This window comes from Humulus lupulus, chromosome 8 (genome assembly GCF_963169125.1).
Source record: "Humulus lupulus chromosome 8, drHumLupu1.1, whole genome shotgun sequence".
NCBI lineage: Eukaryota > Viridiplantae > Streptophyta > Magnoliopsida > Rosales > Cannabaceae > Humulus > Humulus lupulus.
The window spans coordinates 28,545,213-28,562,015 of NC_084800.1; the positions used below are offsets into that span (position 1 = coordinate 28,545,213).

The following is a 16,803-nucleotide window of genomic DNA, read 5'->3' on the forward strand; positions in this document are numbered from 1 at the left end:
GTGGATTTTTTTTTTGGTGGGGGATAAAAAAAACAAGAGGTAATTGCCTTCATTTCATTTCATTTCACTGTATACCATATAAAAAAGAATATTGTGCAGATTTATATTATATTTGTCTTATTCCATTTTGGGCCATAATTGACGTTGATGTAATTGACCCATCTCTCTCTCTCAGCCTATTATTGTGGAGAATCATTTTCCTTTCTAACCAACCCCTACAATTGATACCCTTACGTTTTAGCATTGCGAGGAGTCATGTTGAATTTAAATATACATCCAAAAACAATGTTTCTTTTTCCTTCACATTTATAAACAAACAAGTAGCACTCTCTTTGATCATGCAACCATCGATGGGTACAACAACCTTCATTTTCATTGCATAAAAAAGAGCTGGAATAGAAGCAAACAAACACTTGGAAGTGGCTATAACCATTACCCATTATCCTATAGAAATGTCAAATTCTACTTCTCTACTAAAAATATTCCATAATGGTAAAAGATTTTATCAAAATGTTTGTACAACACTACATTAGTCACATTTCAATTTCAATACTAGGTTCGACATAAAATCCCCTCATAAAATTCTCTTCTTGTTCATGTAGTTAACACTTTCAGCACCACTGCTTATATCTCCCCAAGATAAATCTGCTTATCACTACTGCAAGATCCAATGATTGGCTCAGTTGGGTGGAAGACACACTCGTTCACGGATCCAATGTGTCCTGGGAGTTTATACAAGATACGTCGGGAAGTAGTATCCCATATGTAAACCATCCGGTCAGAACTACCAGAAGTGACTTTGCTTCCATCCGCAGACCAGTTACATTTCAACAAGTTCTTTTCAAAGTTGTGCTGGTGGCCTTCCATTATCTTCACACAACGATTCTGGGGTGCATAGGGCCGCATGTCCCAAATGCAGAGCTTGCAGTCCATTCCATTAGTAAGAAGATATGACCCATCAGGACTTAATGACATACCTGTTATCATATCTTGATGTCCTTGAAGTGTCAACATTACTTCACCCTTGCGCAAGTCCCAGACCTTAACATCATTATCAATACCACCTGTGAAGATCTTATCTGATGCATCCGAGAAGCTGACTGCAGTAATTTGATACTTATCAGGAAATGTTTGGATTGCACCCCTTTGACGCATATCCCATAGTTTGGCAGTTCCATCATCAGATCCACTCACTATGAGAGGAGGTCCCCTGCGAGTTGGACAGCACGAATTCACAAATGAGGAATGTTCTGCCATCTTCTTTATTTGTTTTCCGGTTTCAACATCCCATGCCCTAAGAGTTTTGTCTGGACTAGCAGATATGATCTGAGACCCATCAGTAGTCCATTGAAGATCCAAAACTGCATTCTTGTGTCCTTTTAAGACCATAAAGTTCTTACATTCTCCATGGACATGCCACAAGAAAATTTCCCTGTCGTGAGAGCCGGATGCAATCACTGTTCCAGCTGGATTAAACTTCATTGTGTATATAGCACTCTGATGACCGGTCAGCAACATGATTGGTGATTCCAAACTAGAAGTTCTTTGCTTTCCAGGTTGCCCAGGTGCTTGAGGAGAACTGTACGGAACAGCAGCCCATTCCATTGGCCTTGGACCAACTACAGACAAAGCACTTTCACCTTCTGTCGGATGAACCTGCATCATCTTTGATCTTTTTGGCTGGTATTGGACGGAAGAGCAAAGAATTTACTTTCTTTCTAAGAGTCCCAGTCCAACAAAAAATAAAGCTAAATAAGTTCAAACTCCAAGATTAAAATAAATAAAAACTTGTGCCTAAATGACTTCTAAGACCAGATATATTGAACAAATTAAATAGGCAACTACTGTAATGGTACAGAAATATGATTTAAGTTTTGAAGGCAATTGGTTGTCCAGAACCCTCATCCCACAGGACTCTAAATGGTTAAATAATGATTCTTCAGAAAATTGTAAAAGAACGAAAATTATTTTGCCAAAAAGTAGGAAAGTGGGAGTTGATAACATAACATAAACTTCTTCAGGGAAATGGCAGCAGGAAAATTACTGTAACAAAAGATAACCAACCATATTCAATTATGAGCGTTATAGTCTTATAGATATGTATCGCAATAGTTCAAAAAGAAAAATCCTAAATAATATGTTAATCTGAACTGTGGAAGAATGAAAAATTAAAAAAAGAAAAAGACTGATGCATATGAGAAATTGTCAAACAATCCACCAAGGGCCAATGCACTAGAAAAACGTACAAGGTTGAGAGAACTACCAGCCACACTAAACTTTCAACTGATACAGAACCAAACAAACAAAGAACTGAAAAACCCCAATTAAACCCGAAGCTAAAGCAAAATCTTAGCCCCGGTTCGCTAAATTTAAGCACAATTCAAAAACCCTAGGAGACCATATTGTTCGGTTTAGAACTTTGTATAGATTTGATGCAATAGTAGATCCAAAAATCATCACTAGGTAAAAGAAGAACAACGAAAATCGCATAATCATTGTACAAGAAGCATAGTACCTGAAAGAGGATCCTTTGTCAGTAAACCCTAGAGGTAGAGAGGGAAGAGTCGCCCAGTTGGCTGTTCTACACAGTTGCACTGCTTAACCAAGCTCGATGGCGCAAAGTGTATTGCTTATTGGATTATCTCATCTTTACCCTCACTTTTTGCTTTTTCCACTTTGACCCCTTGTTTTGTATTTTTTTTATTTTTCCTACTCTATTACCTGAAACAAAACAAAAAATGATAATTTTGCAAATCACTTCACACAAAAAATAAATAAATTAATAAATAATCATTAAAATTAACCTTAAATATATTTTATTTATCACACAAAAAAAAAGAAAAAAAACGTTGGGAACTATGACATAACATTTCTACCTACATTTTGTATCAAGTTTTATAATCATTTAATTGCTTAAACTTTATTTATTTTTTATGGGGAATTTCTTTTTAAATATTGTATTTAGGATTACTTGAACTAGACAAAATGATTAACCAATGTCACCAAAAATGTTAAAGAGGTCACATACAATCAAATTCTATTGATAAGGGAAATTTCATATTATATGCATAATAACTAATAAACTTTAAATTCTTGGAAATAAAATAATAAATGTGATATATGATTGGGCATATAATCGTGGTTATATCGATTTTGTTTATGCAACATTCTTAATTCAAGGTATAAGAAGATTGGCTGAACTAATTCATTTTTTTGATAGACGAATAATTGATGGAATTACGAATGGGGTCTTATAAATTTTTTTAATATGCCACCATAACTTACTATCCCAAATATACGACAATTTCAATTTTTTAGACAAAAATATCACTAACATCGAAATTGCATCGCAATTGCATCGAAGAAGCATCGTTTGGGATAATAATAAAGTTTTCATGATTGTATCGAAATAGCATTGATGTAGCATCGATTTGGCATCGAAATGGCATCGAAAAAGCATCGTTTGGGATAATAATCAAGTTTTCATGATTGCATTGAAATAGCATCGATGTAGCATCAATTTGGCATCGAAACACTATCGACATCGATGTAGCATCGATTTGACATCGATGCTGATGGTGTTTCGATGCCAAATCAATGCTATTTCGATGCAATAATGAAAACTTGATTATTATCTCAAACGATGCAATTTTGATGCAAAATCGATTGTACATCTATGCCGATGGTGTTTCGATGCCAAATCGATGCTACATCGATGCTATTTCGATGCCAATGTGGATTTGACACACTTTCAGATGTCTGCCCAGTTTGACCCGGTCACCTGGAGTTCTTTGCCATTGTTTATCTTGAAGTCCTTGAGTTAAACTCTCAATGAAAGCACCAAAATGTTGACCCTTTGATTTGGTCAACGACATGGAGTCACTAAAAACATTAGAAATAAAATGAATTGAACCCAAGAAAGTAAACAACACCAAGATTTATAGTGGTTTGGCCCCAAAAAATGGTAATGACCTACGTCCACTTCGTGTTCTTATTAATGTAGAACTTCAAAACCTGCGATCAGTGAACTAGGGTTCACGAGGTTGAAGATGAGTACGAGTTTCATGGATAAAAACACTATCTTTCTCTCTTGATTACAAAAAAAAAATTTCCCCCTAAATGTATCCCATGAGTCCTATTTATAGGCTCAAGTATGTACATGTGGGCCTATGGGCCATCCTTAATTTGTGTTACAAGCATATTTAAATAATAACAGAAATAATAATATTTACATATAAAGAAAGTCAAATATCATAGAGATATCTAACTCATAACTGCATTTGAATTCAGGCTTCGGTCCTACGAGCAGATTTAATCGTATATGTCAGCACGTCTTCTTCCTTGCTGTTCAACATATTCCTTGCGCCCATCGAGCAACTTAATTTTCCTCTCGATTGTAATGACCCAAATTTCCTAATAAGGTTTAAGACCTTGATTAGGAGGCCGGGAGGGCCATAATTGATTTATTATGCTATTTAATGATAATATGCATGTTTAGGTGTATTAAATATGCATGTGAACCCATTTTTGAGTAATTAGGTGATTTTCATATTTTGGCAATTTCAGGCATATTTGGCATATATGTGATATGTGTGTGGTGCTTTATTATTATTTGGTTATGCTAGGGTTACTCAACACAAGACGATCCTAGAAGGTAAGTTAGTGGGAAAGTCACAATGAGATTTATGCTTGACTCGGAGTAAGTCAAGGGGTATTTAGAGCATTGTCGGGTTATCGGGTAATGGGAATAAATATTTGGTAATAAATTGGGAGTTAGTAAGATCAGGGGGAAATTCTGGAGGTTTTGACTATTTTGTCTCCGGGGGTGTTTTCGGGACCCCGAGTGTTAGGATTTGGTTGAGACTACTTAAGCTTAAAGAAACCTTTTAAGAAATAAAAAGAACGTTCAGTAAGTCTCTCTTCCTCTAAGTTCTATTTTCGTCTCCCGATCGCATTTTTGAAGGAAACTTGAGTTCTAGGACTCGGATTCAAGCGAGGATCGAGGCATAGCGATCCTAGGAAAGATTAGAAGCTTATTAGCCGGAGGATTTAGTTGGAAACAACTCAATCGGAGGTAATTCAAGTTTTAAGTAATATGTTTTTAAAGTTTTTAAGCTTGAATTGGACTTTGTGTTTTGAGGAGTTTTTGATTGGTTTAAGACTTGGGTTTTGTGGGTTTTGGACCATGGGGATGTTTGGGAACTGTAATGCCCCGAATTCTCCGATATGGTTTAATGGCAGGATTAGTAGGCCGAGAGGGCCATACTTGTTTAATTATGCCATTAAATGATAATATGCATGTTTATGTGGATTATGTTATAATATGATGTTATATGCATGCATGTGGGTCCACATTTGAATATTATTATATTTTGGTAATTTGGCCCATTAAGGGTATGATTGTATATTTGGGTGCATATTGTGATTTGTGAATGAGATCCAATTATTATGAAGATATATTCGAGCTATTCAACATGAGACGGTCCTATATAATGGATTAACGGTTTTGTCATAACGAGGTCAATTATTGGGTAATAAGAATGTTTATTTGATGATAAATTGGGAGTTATTGAGATAAGGATGAAATTCTGGAAGTTTTGACTATAATTTCCCCGGGGGTGTTTTTGGGACCCCGAGCACTAGGTTTTATTTTAGGTTACTTAAGCTTGAAGTAGCTTGTCAGATAGAACGTACGTTAGAAAAACCTCTCGTTCTTCCCCGCTAGCTCATTTTTACCGTTCGAAGTGTTTTCGAAGATATCTTGGGTTCTAGGAGTCGGAATCAAGCGAGGATCAAGGCATAGTGATCCTAGGAAAGATTAGAAGCTTCTTGACCGAAGGATTTGATGAGAAATAACCCAATCGAAGGTAATCTAAGTTTAAAGTTTTGAGTTTTTAGAGTTTCTAAGCTTTGAATTGGACTTTGCGAATCGTTGAGTTTTTTGTTCGATTGAACCTTGGGTTTTGATGGGTTTGGACCATTGGGAAGCTTGAGAACTTTGATTTGATGATTTGGTAATGTTTAGGCATGATTTTGGAGGCCTTGGGATGTTGGAGAACGAGTTTGGGCATGTTCTGGGTTGGGCGCCGCGGCCCTGTTCTTGGAGAGCTGCGACCCTAGCTCGAAGAAGCAGGTGGGGGGAATTTGCTCTTGCTGGGCGCTGCGGCCATTGATGTAGGGCGCCGTGGCCCTTGCTTCAGTGGTGGCTGGGGGTTGTGGCCCAAGGTGCCAGGGCCGCGGCTCTTGAGCATGGTTGAGCCCGTTTGTGTGTTTTGACCCCGGGAACATAGTTTTAAGCCTCGGGATTGTTCCTACTACTTGGATTAGTTTGGATTGATGTCCTGGAGGCTAGATTTTTGTTTGGGAACCTATGTTGATCATTTTTATTGATGATATCCTATATTTGGTTATGACTAGGTGACCGCTAAAGGATTAAAGGTTGTTCGTTCTCAAGGGTCGTTCTTTTAATCATTCTAGCTCGAATATGAGGTAAGAAAAATGCACCCTGTGTATATATGACATGCGTATTTGTTATTGAGGCATGTTGATTGATAAATGTGGACTTGGATTGCATATTAAATGCTAGCGAATATTGTTTATTTGTATATGGCAATGACTAGTCAGGGACACTGACCTAAGAGTCAGAAATGGCATAGCGTCATGAACGCCGAGCCAAATGAAGATTAGATCTAATCGATATCATCATTGAATGGCTCTAAGGCATTAATGTTGGACCGACCCTAAGGTCGATGAAACTTATAAGCGCTTGGCTAGTCTAAGACTAATTACTCAGAGCCAGGGCCTAAGGCCCAAGTGACCGCTTGTCACATGGCTAGGGAACGATGTTCCAGGGTTATGACTCTACGGTCATGAGGAAGGTTATGTTGGTGACCAGTCACCATGCACCTATCATGGTTAAGCTAATGAAAGGTTCACTTACCTGTTAAGCCCCGGTGACCCTATCGTCACAAGGCTGAAGGGAGCTATTCCCAATTTTAGTGACTTTTGCAACTATCACCTATCTGTTTTGGACTGACAGTCCTGAATGATTATTATGATCATTGTTGATAGTATATCATGCCATATTGTGTTTTTTTCCTGGGCCTCGACTCATGGGTGCTATGTGGTGCATGTAAAGGGAAAGAAAAGCTCACCCAGCCTTGAGTGGAGAGCTTAGGTGGTGATGTGTACATATGCGGCCGCTTGACCACCACGGCCAATGAGTTCTCAGAGGAACTAAGGGGTTTACCCTATTTTTGCCGCTTAGGTCGACGTGGTTGTAAATTTGAAACAGTAGTGACCATTTTGTACTGTAAACAACTTGTAAATATTTTGAATAGCTCATGAGCAGTTTATATACTTAATGAAATATATCCTTTCATTTTTATTGGTTTTCCACCTTAGCCTGTTTATAGCACTTAGAGCGCATTTTTAACCAAAGGACTCGGGTAGCGGGTCAAATTTTCGGTTCACCGTTCATAGTAACTGTCCTGGGGTAACCAGGGCATTACAAGAACTTTGATTTTTGAGTTTAGAGATGTTTGGATAGGTTTTTGGAAGGTTTTAAAAGGTTAAAAACGGGGAAAAATGGCTGGTCCGAGGTTGGGCCGTGGCCCAGGCTTGAAGAAGCAGGTGGAGGTTCTGTCTGGCCTAAGGGTCGCGGCGCTTGTCAAGAGGGCCGCGGCACTTGATGTCATTTTTGGCCAAATTGATGTTTTGGTTGGGGGAGCTCAAACCTTAGGCCTCAGGATCGTTCCTACTACCCGGTTTAGTGGAATTTGATGTCTCGGAGGCTAGGTTTTGGTTCCGGGTTTGGTTTTAGAACTTGAACTCATTGGATCACCATTTGTGGTTGTGACTAGGTTATCACTAGAGGCTTGGAGTAAGGATCGTGCTTGAGGCTCGTTTATTGGTAACATGTGCTTGGACCAAAGGTAAGAAAACTGCACCCCATATGTGACATGCATGGTTATTCTTGATGCATGTTGGATGTTTAAATGTGAACATTGATAGCATATTGAATGCTCAGCAATCTTGCTCACTTGTATATGGTTATTATTGAGGCATGTTGGATGTTTAAGTGTGATGCATGTGATAACTCTACAAAATAGAGTTATTTTACCACTTTTTATGTGCTAATTGTTGCTTAAATCTTGAGTTTTAAATTGATTTATTAAGTTTTTAAGTAATTTTGAATTTATTAGTCTTATTTTGATTTTATATATTTTTGTGTGTTTTTATAGTTATTTTGTTGTAATATATTGTAGTTTAATTATTTGAATTATTATTGTTAAGTTAGTGGTAAAAAAAAATGTTGTATTATTGAACTTAAATGTAAAATATAATTAAGTTATAATTAATACTTTCAAATAATTAAATTGATTTATTTTTTAATTGAAAATATTGTATTATGATTTATTTTATATTTATTTTGTAGGGAATTTATGCTCTTGAAAAGCAATGAAAATGATAAAAAAAAGATGGCATTTTTGTGAAGAATGGCAAAAGAATTTGGCATTTTTCCCTTAGGCCCACATGCTTAGGCCCAAGCCCAACATCAACCAGCCCTTGAAGATGTCCCAGCCAAGCTTCTCCACCAAAGCAGTCCCTGCCTTCCCTCCAGCCTTCACTCACGCCTGGGCCTTTTTTTTTGGTTAATTCCCAACAAGCTGCTCCATTTTGCATCAACACTTCAGCATTGCACCCAGCACATCACGCCTGGCACCCAAAGCAGCCACTCAGTCCACCATCTGTCACAGCCGTATGCCACACAGCTGCTCCCCACGCCCAATTCAGCCCCAAGCCTGCCAAAACAACCAGCCACTTTGCCTCTAATTTCTTGTCCCCTATATTCAAAAATGCCAATTTTTTACCACACTTTCTACATATTTTACCCCAAAACATAATTATTACACCCTATAATTTACTCCTATTTGCCATATTATAATTAATTAAATTAATTTAATCAATTTAATTATTTTAAATTGATTATTTTAATTCCCATTTTTTGGCTATAAATAAGGGAGTTAGGGTGTCCATTTGAGGGGGAGATTACTATACCATAATTTCTACACATTCAAAACCTCTCAATTTTCTTCTTCTTCTTCTTTTTATTATTTTCTATGTATTTTTAGAGGAAATTTTGGAGGTTTCTCCTCCAAATTTTCCTATTTATGTTTGTAATTTTTAGTGTGTATTTGTTATTCTAGTTATGTGTTTCTAATCTTTTTAAGATTATTAAGGTGATGATGAAACATTTTGTAACTAGATAGTATTTATTTTGTATGTTGATTTCCCATTTTGTGCAACAAAGTTTATGGAATTTTCTTCTTCAAATATCTTCTTTCATCTTAAATATCATGTATTTTGGATTGTTAGCATATATTTACACTTTGTTCTTCATTAGTGCTAAAACATGATATTCTTTGTGTAAGATGTGTCATTAAATTGTACACATCCAGGCTTAGAACAAAAATATTATGTTTTTCCTTATAAATAATGTTCATTGATTTATTTGTTATTTCATTAGATTGATTTACACTAAATGCTTTGAAATTATAATTTTGAAAAGTGAAGAAAAATCTTATCTTTTTAGAAATAATTTGTGCTTAAAGTTATAAATCTATTTAGAAAATGATAGTTTGATTTATTTTAACTATCACTAAAACTTGGGAATTAATGTACTTATAAATATTATTGAACTTATATTTTGTGGATTCCAATCCTTAATAATCTTATTTTACCATCTTCATTTCTATTATTAATTTATGTTATATATATTGTCTTTAATTTATTTATTATTATCTTTTATTTTATTTTTATTGTTATAAATTATCATCAATCTTTGGAACTAGGTTATAATTTATTAATTTTGGTTTAAAATAAGTTTCTCTTTTCGATTTTAGACAACTCCTTTGGGTTCGATCTCGTGCTTACACGAAAACTATTCTATAAATACGATTCGTGCGCTTGCGAGTATAAATATTTAAAACATACCCGTTTTGGGTCCATCAGCATGTGATGCACGAGAAACATGTGATTAGGGCATGCCATGAATATTGAATATGAGACTGTTCAGAGCTTGAGTCTTTGTGTTTATGCATGATTCCAATTATGCTAGAAATTGTTAAGTAAGCGTGTTGAATGCCCTGTATTTGGATAATTGACATATGATATATGTTTGATAGCATTGCTTACTTGTGTATGGCACTGACTGAATAGTCAGAATTGGCAAAGGTGTCAGTATCAACTGTGAAGCTGTGACGCATTAGTCAAGTTCGGCAGTGGTACTGGGCACTGGTCACACAATGCTGACTCATAAGTCAGGAACGGCCTTAGCGTGTTCAACGCAAGCCAACAAAGATTAGATCTAATCGACATCTGCATTAAATAACTCAGAAAAGCATTAATGCCGGACCGACCTCAAGTTCGATGAATACTATAAGCGCTTGTCTAGCCAAAGGCTAATTACTTAGAGCTACAGTGACTATTTAGTCACATGGTTGTGGGTGCCGATCCCCGTGTGACTTACCCAACTGTAATGCCCCGAATTCTTCGATGTGGTTTAGTGGCGGTTTAGTAGGTCGGGAGGGCCATAATTGTTTAATTACGCCATTAAATGAATATATGCATGTTTATGTGAATTATATTATAATATGATGTTATATGCATGCATGTGGGTCCACATTTGAAATATTATGATGTTTTGATAATTTGGCCCATTGAGGGTAAATTTGTGTATTTGTATGCATGTTGGTGATATATGTTGAGACCACATTATAATGTGGGTTTGTTCGAGCCATTCAGCATGAGACGACCATGGTATGTTAATTAGCGGTCTAGTCATAACAGGTCTAAGTTCGAGGCTCAGGAGGAGTCTCGGGGTGTTTTTAATGGTTAGAGCGTTACTGAGAAATTTTGGGGTAACGGGGTATGAATTATTGGTGTTTGAGATTATCGAGAATAGCAGGAATTGGAGAGCGTTAATTATGATTAACGAGATAGGTGGAAAATACCGATTTTACCCTTGGGATGACTTTATAAACCTTAAATGACCTAGGGGCATTTAGGTCATTTGGTTTGGATTTATATGAGGCTTTAGTTGGCTGTAGAAAAACAGAGCAAAGAATTCTCCTTCTCGTACATCACCTTCTCTTTGTTTTCCTTTGGAGTTTTTTAGCTCAAAGTGAGGAATCAAGCTAGGAAATCAAGGAGCTGAGTTCATAGGGTTGGTTCATCCATTGAAGGGGGTTTAATCTCAAGTTTGAGGTGAGTTTCAGCCATTAGTTTTCTGGTTTTACTCTGTTTTGGTTTAAGTTTTCAGCTTGTAATTCCTTGGTGGATAGTTGGAATTAATGGAAGCTAGGTTGATGTTTAACTTGGGTTTTGATGAGGGTGAGTTGTAGATGAAGTTTAGGGGTTGAATTGGGTGTTAGGTTGGTGTTTGAGATTGGTTTGAAGGGTTAGTTTCAAGGAGAACGCAGGGGAAGAAATTCTGGTTCTTTGTTGTTTTGCGTAATGAGCCGCGGCCCACGTTGCTTGGCAGGGAAGGGCCGCCTCTGTTTGAGGGGCGAGCCGCGGTGCGGCTAGGGAGGGCCGCGACCCATAGGGCATTTTTGGCCAGAAATGAGTTTTTAGCTTGGGGATTCAAGCCTTAGGCCTCGGGGTCGATCCTACTACCCGATTTAGTAGTGTTTGATGTCTCGGAGGCTAGGTTTTGGTTTGGGAACCCTTTGTTATTCATTTTATTGATGGAATCCCATAATTGGTTATGACTAGGTAACCGCTAAAGGACCAAAAGGTTGATCGTTCTCAAGGGTCGTTCTTTTATTCATTCTAGCTCGAACTAGAGGTAAGAAAACTGCACCCCATATGTGACATGCATGGTTATTCATGAGGCATGTTGGTTGTGTAAATGTGGACATGGATTGAATATTGAATGCTTAGCAAATGTTGCTCACTTGTGCATGGTACTGACTCATTAGCCAGATTTGGCAAAGGTGCTACTATCAACTGTGAAGCTGTGACTTATTAGTCAGGTTCGGCAGTGGTACTGGGCACTGGTCACATAGTGCTGACTCATTAGTCAGGATGGCCTTAGCGTGTTCCACGCAAGCCAATAAAGATTAGATCTAATTGATATTTGCATTGGATGACTCAAAGAGCATTAATGCCGGACCGACCTCAAGTTCGATGAATATTATAAGCGCTTGTGTGGCTTACCCATCAGTCACTCATTTGTTAAGTTAGAGACTTACCCATCAGGTCTCTCATTTGTTTAAGGCTAGTGGCTTACCCAGCAGCCACTCTTCTGTTTGAATTAGTGACTTGCTTGTCAGTCACTCAGTATGGTTTACCAGAACCTCAAGTGATATTCACTCATCTGTCTGAGAGCTATGAGCTCTGTGTGATTATAATGATAATCATTTGATAATGTTTACATACAATGCTATGTTTTCTTGCTGGGCTTTGGCTCATGGGTGCTATGTGGTGCAGATAAAGGGAAAGAAAAGCTCACCCAACCTTGAGTGGAGAGCTTAGGTGGTGATGTGTACATATGCGTCCGCTTGACCTCCACGGCCAAGGAGTTCTCAGAGGAACTAGGGGGTTTACCCTATTTTTGCCGCTTAGGTCGGCGGGTTTGAAATTTTGAAACTGTAATGACCATTTTGAGTTGTAAATAACTTGTAAATCTTCTATGGGCCCATGAACAGTTTTATGTATCAAATAAAACATATCCTTTCCTTTTTATTGGTTTTCACCTTAGCCTGTTAATAACACTTAGAACACGTTTTTAACCAAATGACTCAGGCAATGAGTCAAATTTTTGGTTCACTGTAACTATTCTGGGGTAATCAGGGCGTTACACCAACAGTCACTCATCTGATCAGAGCCATTGCAGGAAAGCCCAGGTGACGGTTTCGTCACATGGCTATGAGCGCTGAGCCCCATAGTGTCTTGCTTGTCAGCCACTCATTATGGTTTAACAGAACCTCAAAGTGATATTCACTCATCTGCTCAGGGCTATAAGCTCTGTATGATCTTGATGATCATCATTTGCATGGCTTTGGGTGCTGAGCCCCGTGGTGACTTGCTTGTCAGTCACTTTGTAACGCCCTGGTTACCCCAGAACAGTTACGGTGAACGGGAAATTTGACTCATTGCCTGAGTCTTTTGGTTAAAAACGTGTTCTAAATGTTATTAACAGGCTAAGGAGAAAACCAATAAAAAGGAAATGATATGTTTTATTTAATACATAAAATTGTTCATGGGCCCACAAGAACATTTACAAGTTATTTACAACTCAAAATGGTCATTACAGTTTCAAAATTATGAACTCGCCGACCTAAGCGGCAAAAATAGGGTAAACCCCCTAGTTCCTCTGAGAACTCCTTGGCCGTGGAGGTCAAGCGGACGCATATGTACACATCACCACCTAAGCTCTCCACTCAAGGTTGGGTGAGCTTTTCTTTCCCTTTATCTGCACCACATAGCACCCATGAGCCAAAGCCCAGCAAGAAAACATAGCATTGTATGTAAACATTATCAAATGATTATCATTATAATCACACAGAGCTCATAGCTCTCAGACAGATGAGTGAATATCACTTGAGGTTCTGGTAAACCATACTGAGTGACTGACAAGCAAGTCACTAATTCAAACAGAAGAATGGCTGCTGGGTAAGCCACTAGCCTTCAACAAATGAGAGACTGATGAGTAAGTCTCTAACTCAACCAATGAGTGATTGATGGGTAAGTCACTATCTTTACAAATGAGAGACTGATGGGTAAGTCTCTAACTTAACAAATGAGTGACTGATGGGTAAACCACACAAGCGCTTATAATATTCATCGAACTTGAGGTCGGTCCGACATTAATGCTCTTTGAGTCATCCAATGCAGAAAGTCGATTAGATCTAATCTTTATTGGCTTGCGTTGAACACGCTAAGGCCGTCTTAACTAATGAGTCAGCACTATGTGACCAGTGCCTAGTACCTCTGCCGAACCTGACTAATAAGTCACAGCTTCACAGTTGATACTAGCACCTTTGCCAAATCTGACTAATGCGTCAGTACCATGCATAAGTGAGCAACATTTGCTAAGCAATCAATATTCAATCCATGTCCACATTTACACAACCAACATGCCTCATGAATAACCATGCATGTCACACATGGGGTGCAGTTTTCTTACCTCTGGTTCGAGCTAGAATGAATAAAAGAACGACCCTTGAGAACGATCAACCTTTTAGTCCTTTAGCGGTTACCTGGTCATAACCAATCATGGGATTCCATCAATAAAATGAATAACAAAGGGTTCCCAAACCAAAACCTAGCCTCCGAGACGTCAAACACTACTAAACCGGGTAGTAGGATCGACCTCGAGGCCTAAGACTGGCATCCTCGAGCCAAAAAGCCATTTTTGGCCAAAATGCCACTAAGGGTCGCGGCCCTCCTTGGCCATGCCGCGGCCCGCCCCTCAAACAAAGGCGGCCTCCACCAGCATCATTCAAGGGCCGCGACCCTCCTTGGCCATGCCGTGGCCCAACCTCCAGTTCAGCCAAAAACCCTGTTTTTCTTCCCTTGCGATTTCTCTTGGAACCAACCTTTCAAACCAAGCTTAAACACCACTCAAACCTCCAATACAACCCCTAAACTTGATCTATAACACTCCCTCGTCAAAACCCAAGTGAACCCCAACCAAAACTTCCATCATTTCCAACAATCCACCATAAAACCACAAGCTGAAACTAACAACTAAAACAGAACATACATGGAAACTAGTGGCTAAAAACTTACCTCAAACTCAGGCTGTGATGCTCTTCAATGGTAGAATACTCTCCCAAACTCTCAAGGCCTAATTCCCAAGCTTGAATCCTCAACAAGATCACAAAGTCCACAAAGAAGATGAAGGTAGGAGAAGGTACGGGTAAGCTTCAAGATGTGCTCTGTTTTTCTCTCTACTTCACAGGATAAAGGGGTTTATATCTACCCTTGGTGTAAAAAGACCATTATACCCCTAGGTCATTTAAGGGTTTCTAAAGGCTCCCAAGGGCATATTTGTCCTATCCAACCTATCTCGTTAATCATAATTAACGCTATCAAATTCCCGCTATTCTCAATAATCCCAAACACCAATAATTCATATCCCGTTACCCTTTAATGCCCGGTAACGCTCTAATCATTAAAATCACCCCGAGACTCCTCCCGAGCCTCGAACTTAAACCTATTATGACCAGACCGCTAATTAACATACCATGGTCGTCTCATGCCGAATGGCTCGAACAAACCCACATTATAATGTGGTCTTAACATATATCACCGACATGCATACAAATATACAATTTACCCTCAATGTGCCAAATTACCATCACACCTTTGTAATTAAAAATATGGACTCACATGCATGCATTTAACATCATATTATAATATAATCCACATATACATGCATTTTATCAATTAATGGCATAATTAAGCAAGTATGACCCTCCCGTCCTACTATTCCCGCCATTAAACCACATCAGAGAATTCGGGCATTACACACTCAGTATGGTTTACTAGAACCTTAAGTGTTAAATCACTCATCTGATTAGGATTGACTTGATAGTCATCCAATCAGGAGGGCATGATTTCTTATCCTAGATTCCCCAGCATTATCTGAGTTTATTTGCATGCTTGAATAGAACTATATTTGCTAGGCATGCCAGATATGATTTGATATTATGATATGATAGCTCATGAGCATATTGAGTTTTCTTGATGGGCTTCGGCTCACGGGTACTATGTGGTGCAAGTAAAGGCAAAAGAAAGCTGGACCATCCTTGAGTTGGAGAGCTTAGGTGACGATGTGTACATATGCAGCTACTCGATCGCCACGGCCGAGGTTTGAAGGAGGGGAACTAGCATTAAACCCTATTTTGCCGCTTAGATCGGCTGGTTGTAAATATTTTCTTGTAATAGATCTTTAAATTATATTTATGGGATCCCAATGTATACAATAAATGTTCTAATGAAACATTACATCTTAACCAAAATTTTGAATCCCTAAACCGCTAATCATACTTAGTTACACGATTATGGCCAAATGACTCGATTTGCAAGTTTAGCACTGCTTAAAATGTGCACCGTAACGGTCCCTGAAGTTTAGAGCGTTACATCGATAATCTGATCGTTGGTCGACCAGGTCTTTAGCAATAATCAGTCCTGTGCTATCCACGTGTGCCCCAATCGTGTCACGTCATCACACAAATAATTTGGGTAAACATATTATAATAAGTATAAAAATGTAAAAAGTGTTATTTATTTTCTTACTATTATCTGAACAATTCTTTTTGCCAAATTATTTTATCTTTTAGTTATATTCTAATTTATTGGAAAAATTATTTTGTCATTTTGTACCTAACATCAACATAAATACAATTAATTATAAAGTATATTAAAAATGCATGATATTAACTATATTTAAATTATATATTAAATAATAAATGTATAAGTAATATTATTTACTATAATTAAATTTATCATTTAATATATTTGTCAGACCTTTATTATTATTGACAACAAAAAATTATTTTGGATACAAAATTCTATTTTATTAAAGTATGCATCCACAAATTATATTTACTATAATTAAATTTATAAAATAATCTATTTTAATTTCTTATACTTTATATTTAAAGTACAAAATTTTAGAAACAAAAATATAGTTATTATTTTATTTTATAAAAAAAAAATAAAAAAAGTAATTTCTATAAATCCTTAACCAATAATAAAAATGAGATTGTGTATTTGGGTGCATAACTT

At 37.5% G+C, this 16,803-nt stretch overlaps 1 protein-coding gene across 2 annotated transcripts; it reads right to left on the minus strand.

Moving 5' to 3' along the window:
* Positions 1-351: 351 nt before the first annotated feature.
* LOC133796561 (uncharacterized) lies at positions 352-2,667 on the minus strand. Of its 2 annotated transcripts, none has more exons than XM_062234136.1 (2): positions 2,516-2,667; positions 352-1,718 (listed from the first exon to the last, which is right to left on the minus strand). In XM_062234136.1, the coding sequence occupies exon 2, from the start codon at positions 1,663-1,665 to the stop codon at positions 625-627; it is 1,041 nt and encodes a 346-aa protein (XP_062090120.1). In that variant the 5' UTR covers positions 1,666-1,718; positions 2,516-2,667; the 3' UTR covers positions 352-624. The 2 variants fall into 2 exon arrangements, with proteins under 2 accessions (XP_062090120.1, XP_062090121.1); XM_062234137.1 differs by having other exon boundaries at positions 352-1,680; positions 2,516-2,666.
* Positions 2,668-16,803: the final 14,136 nt, after the last annotated feature.

Bases quoted from the DNA above. Each gene is read 5' to 3' on its own strand.
- LOC133796561 (XM_062234136.1), bottom strand. From the start codon at position 1,665: ATGATGCAGGTTCATCCGACAGAAGGTGAAAGTGCTTTGTCTGTAGTT.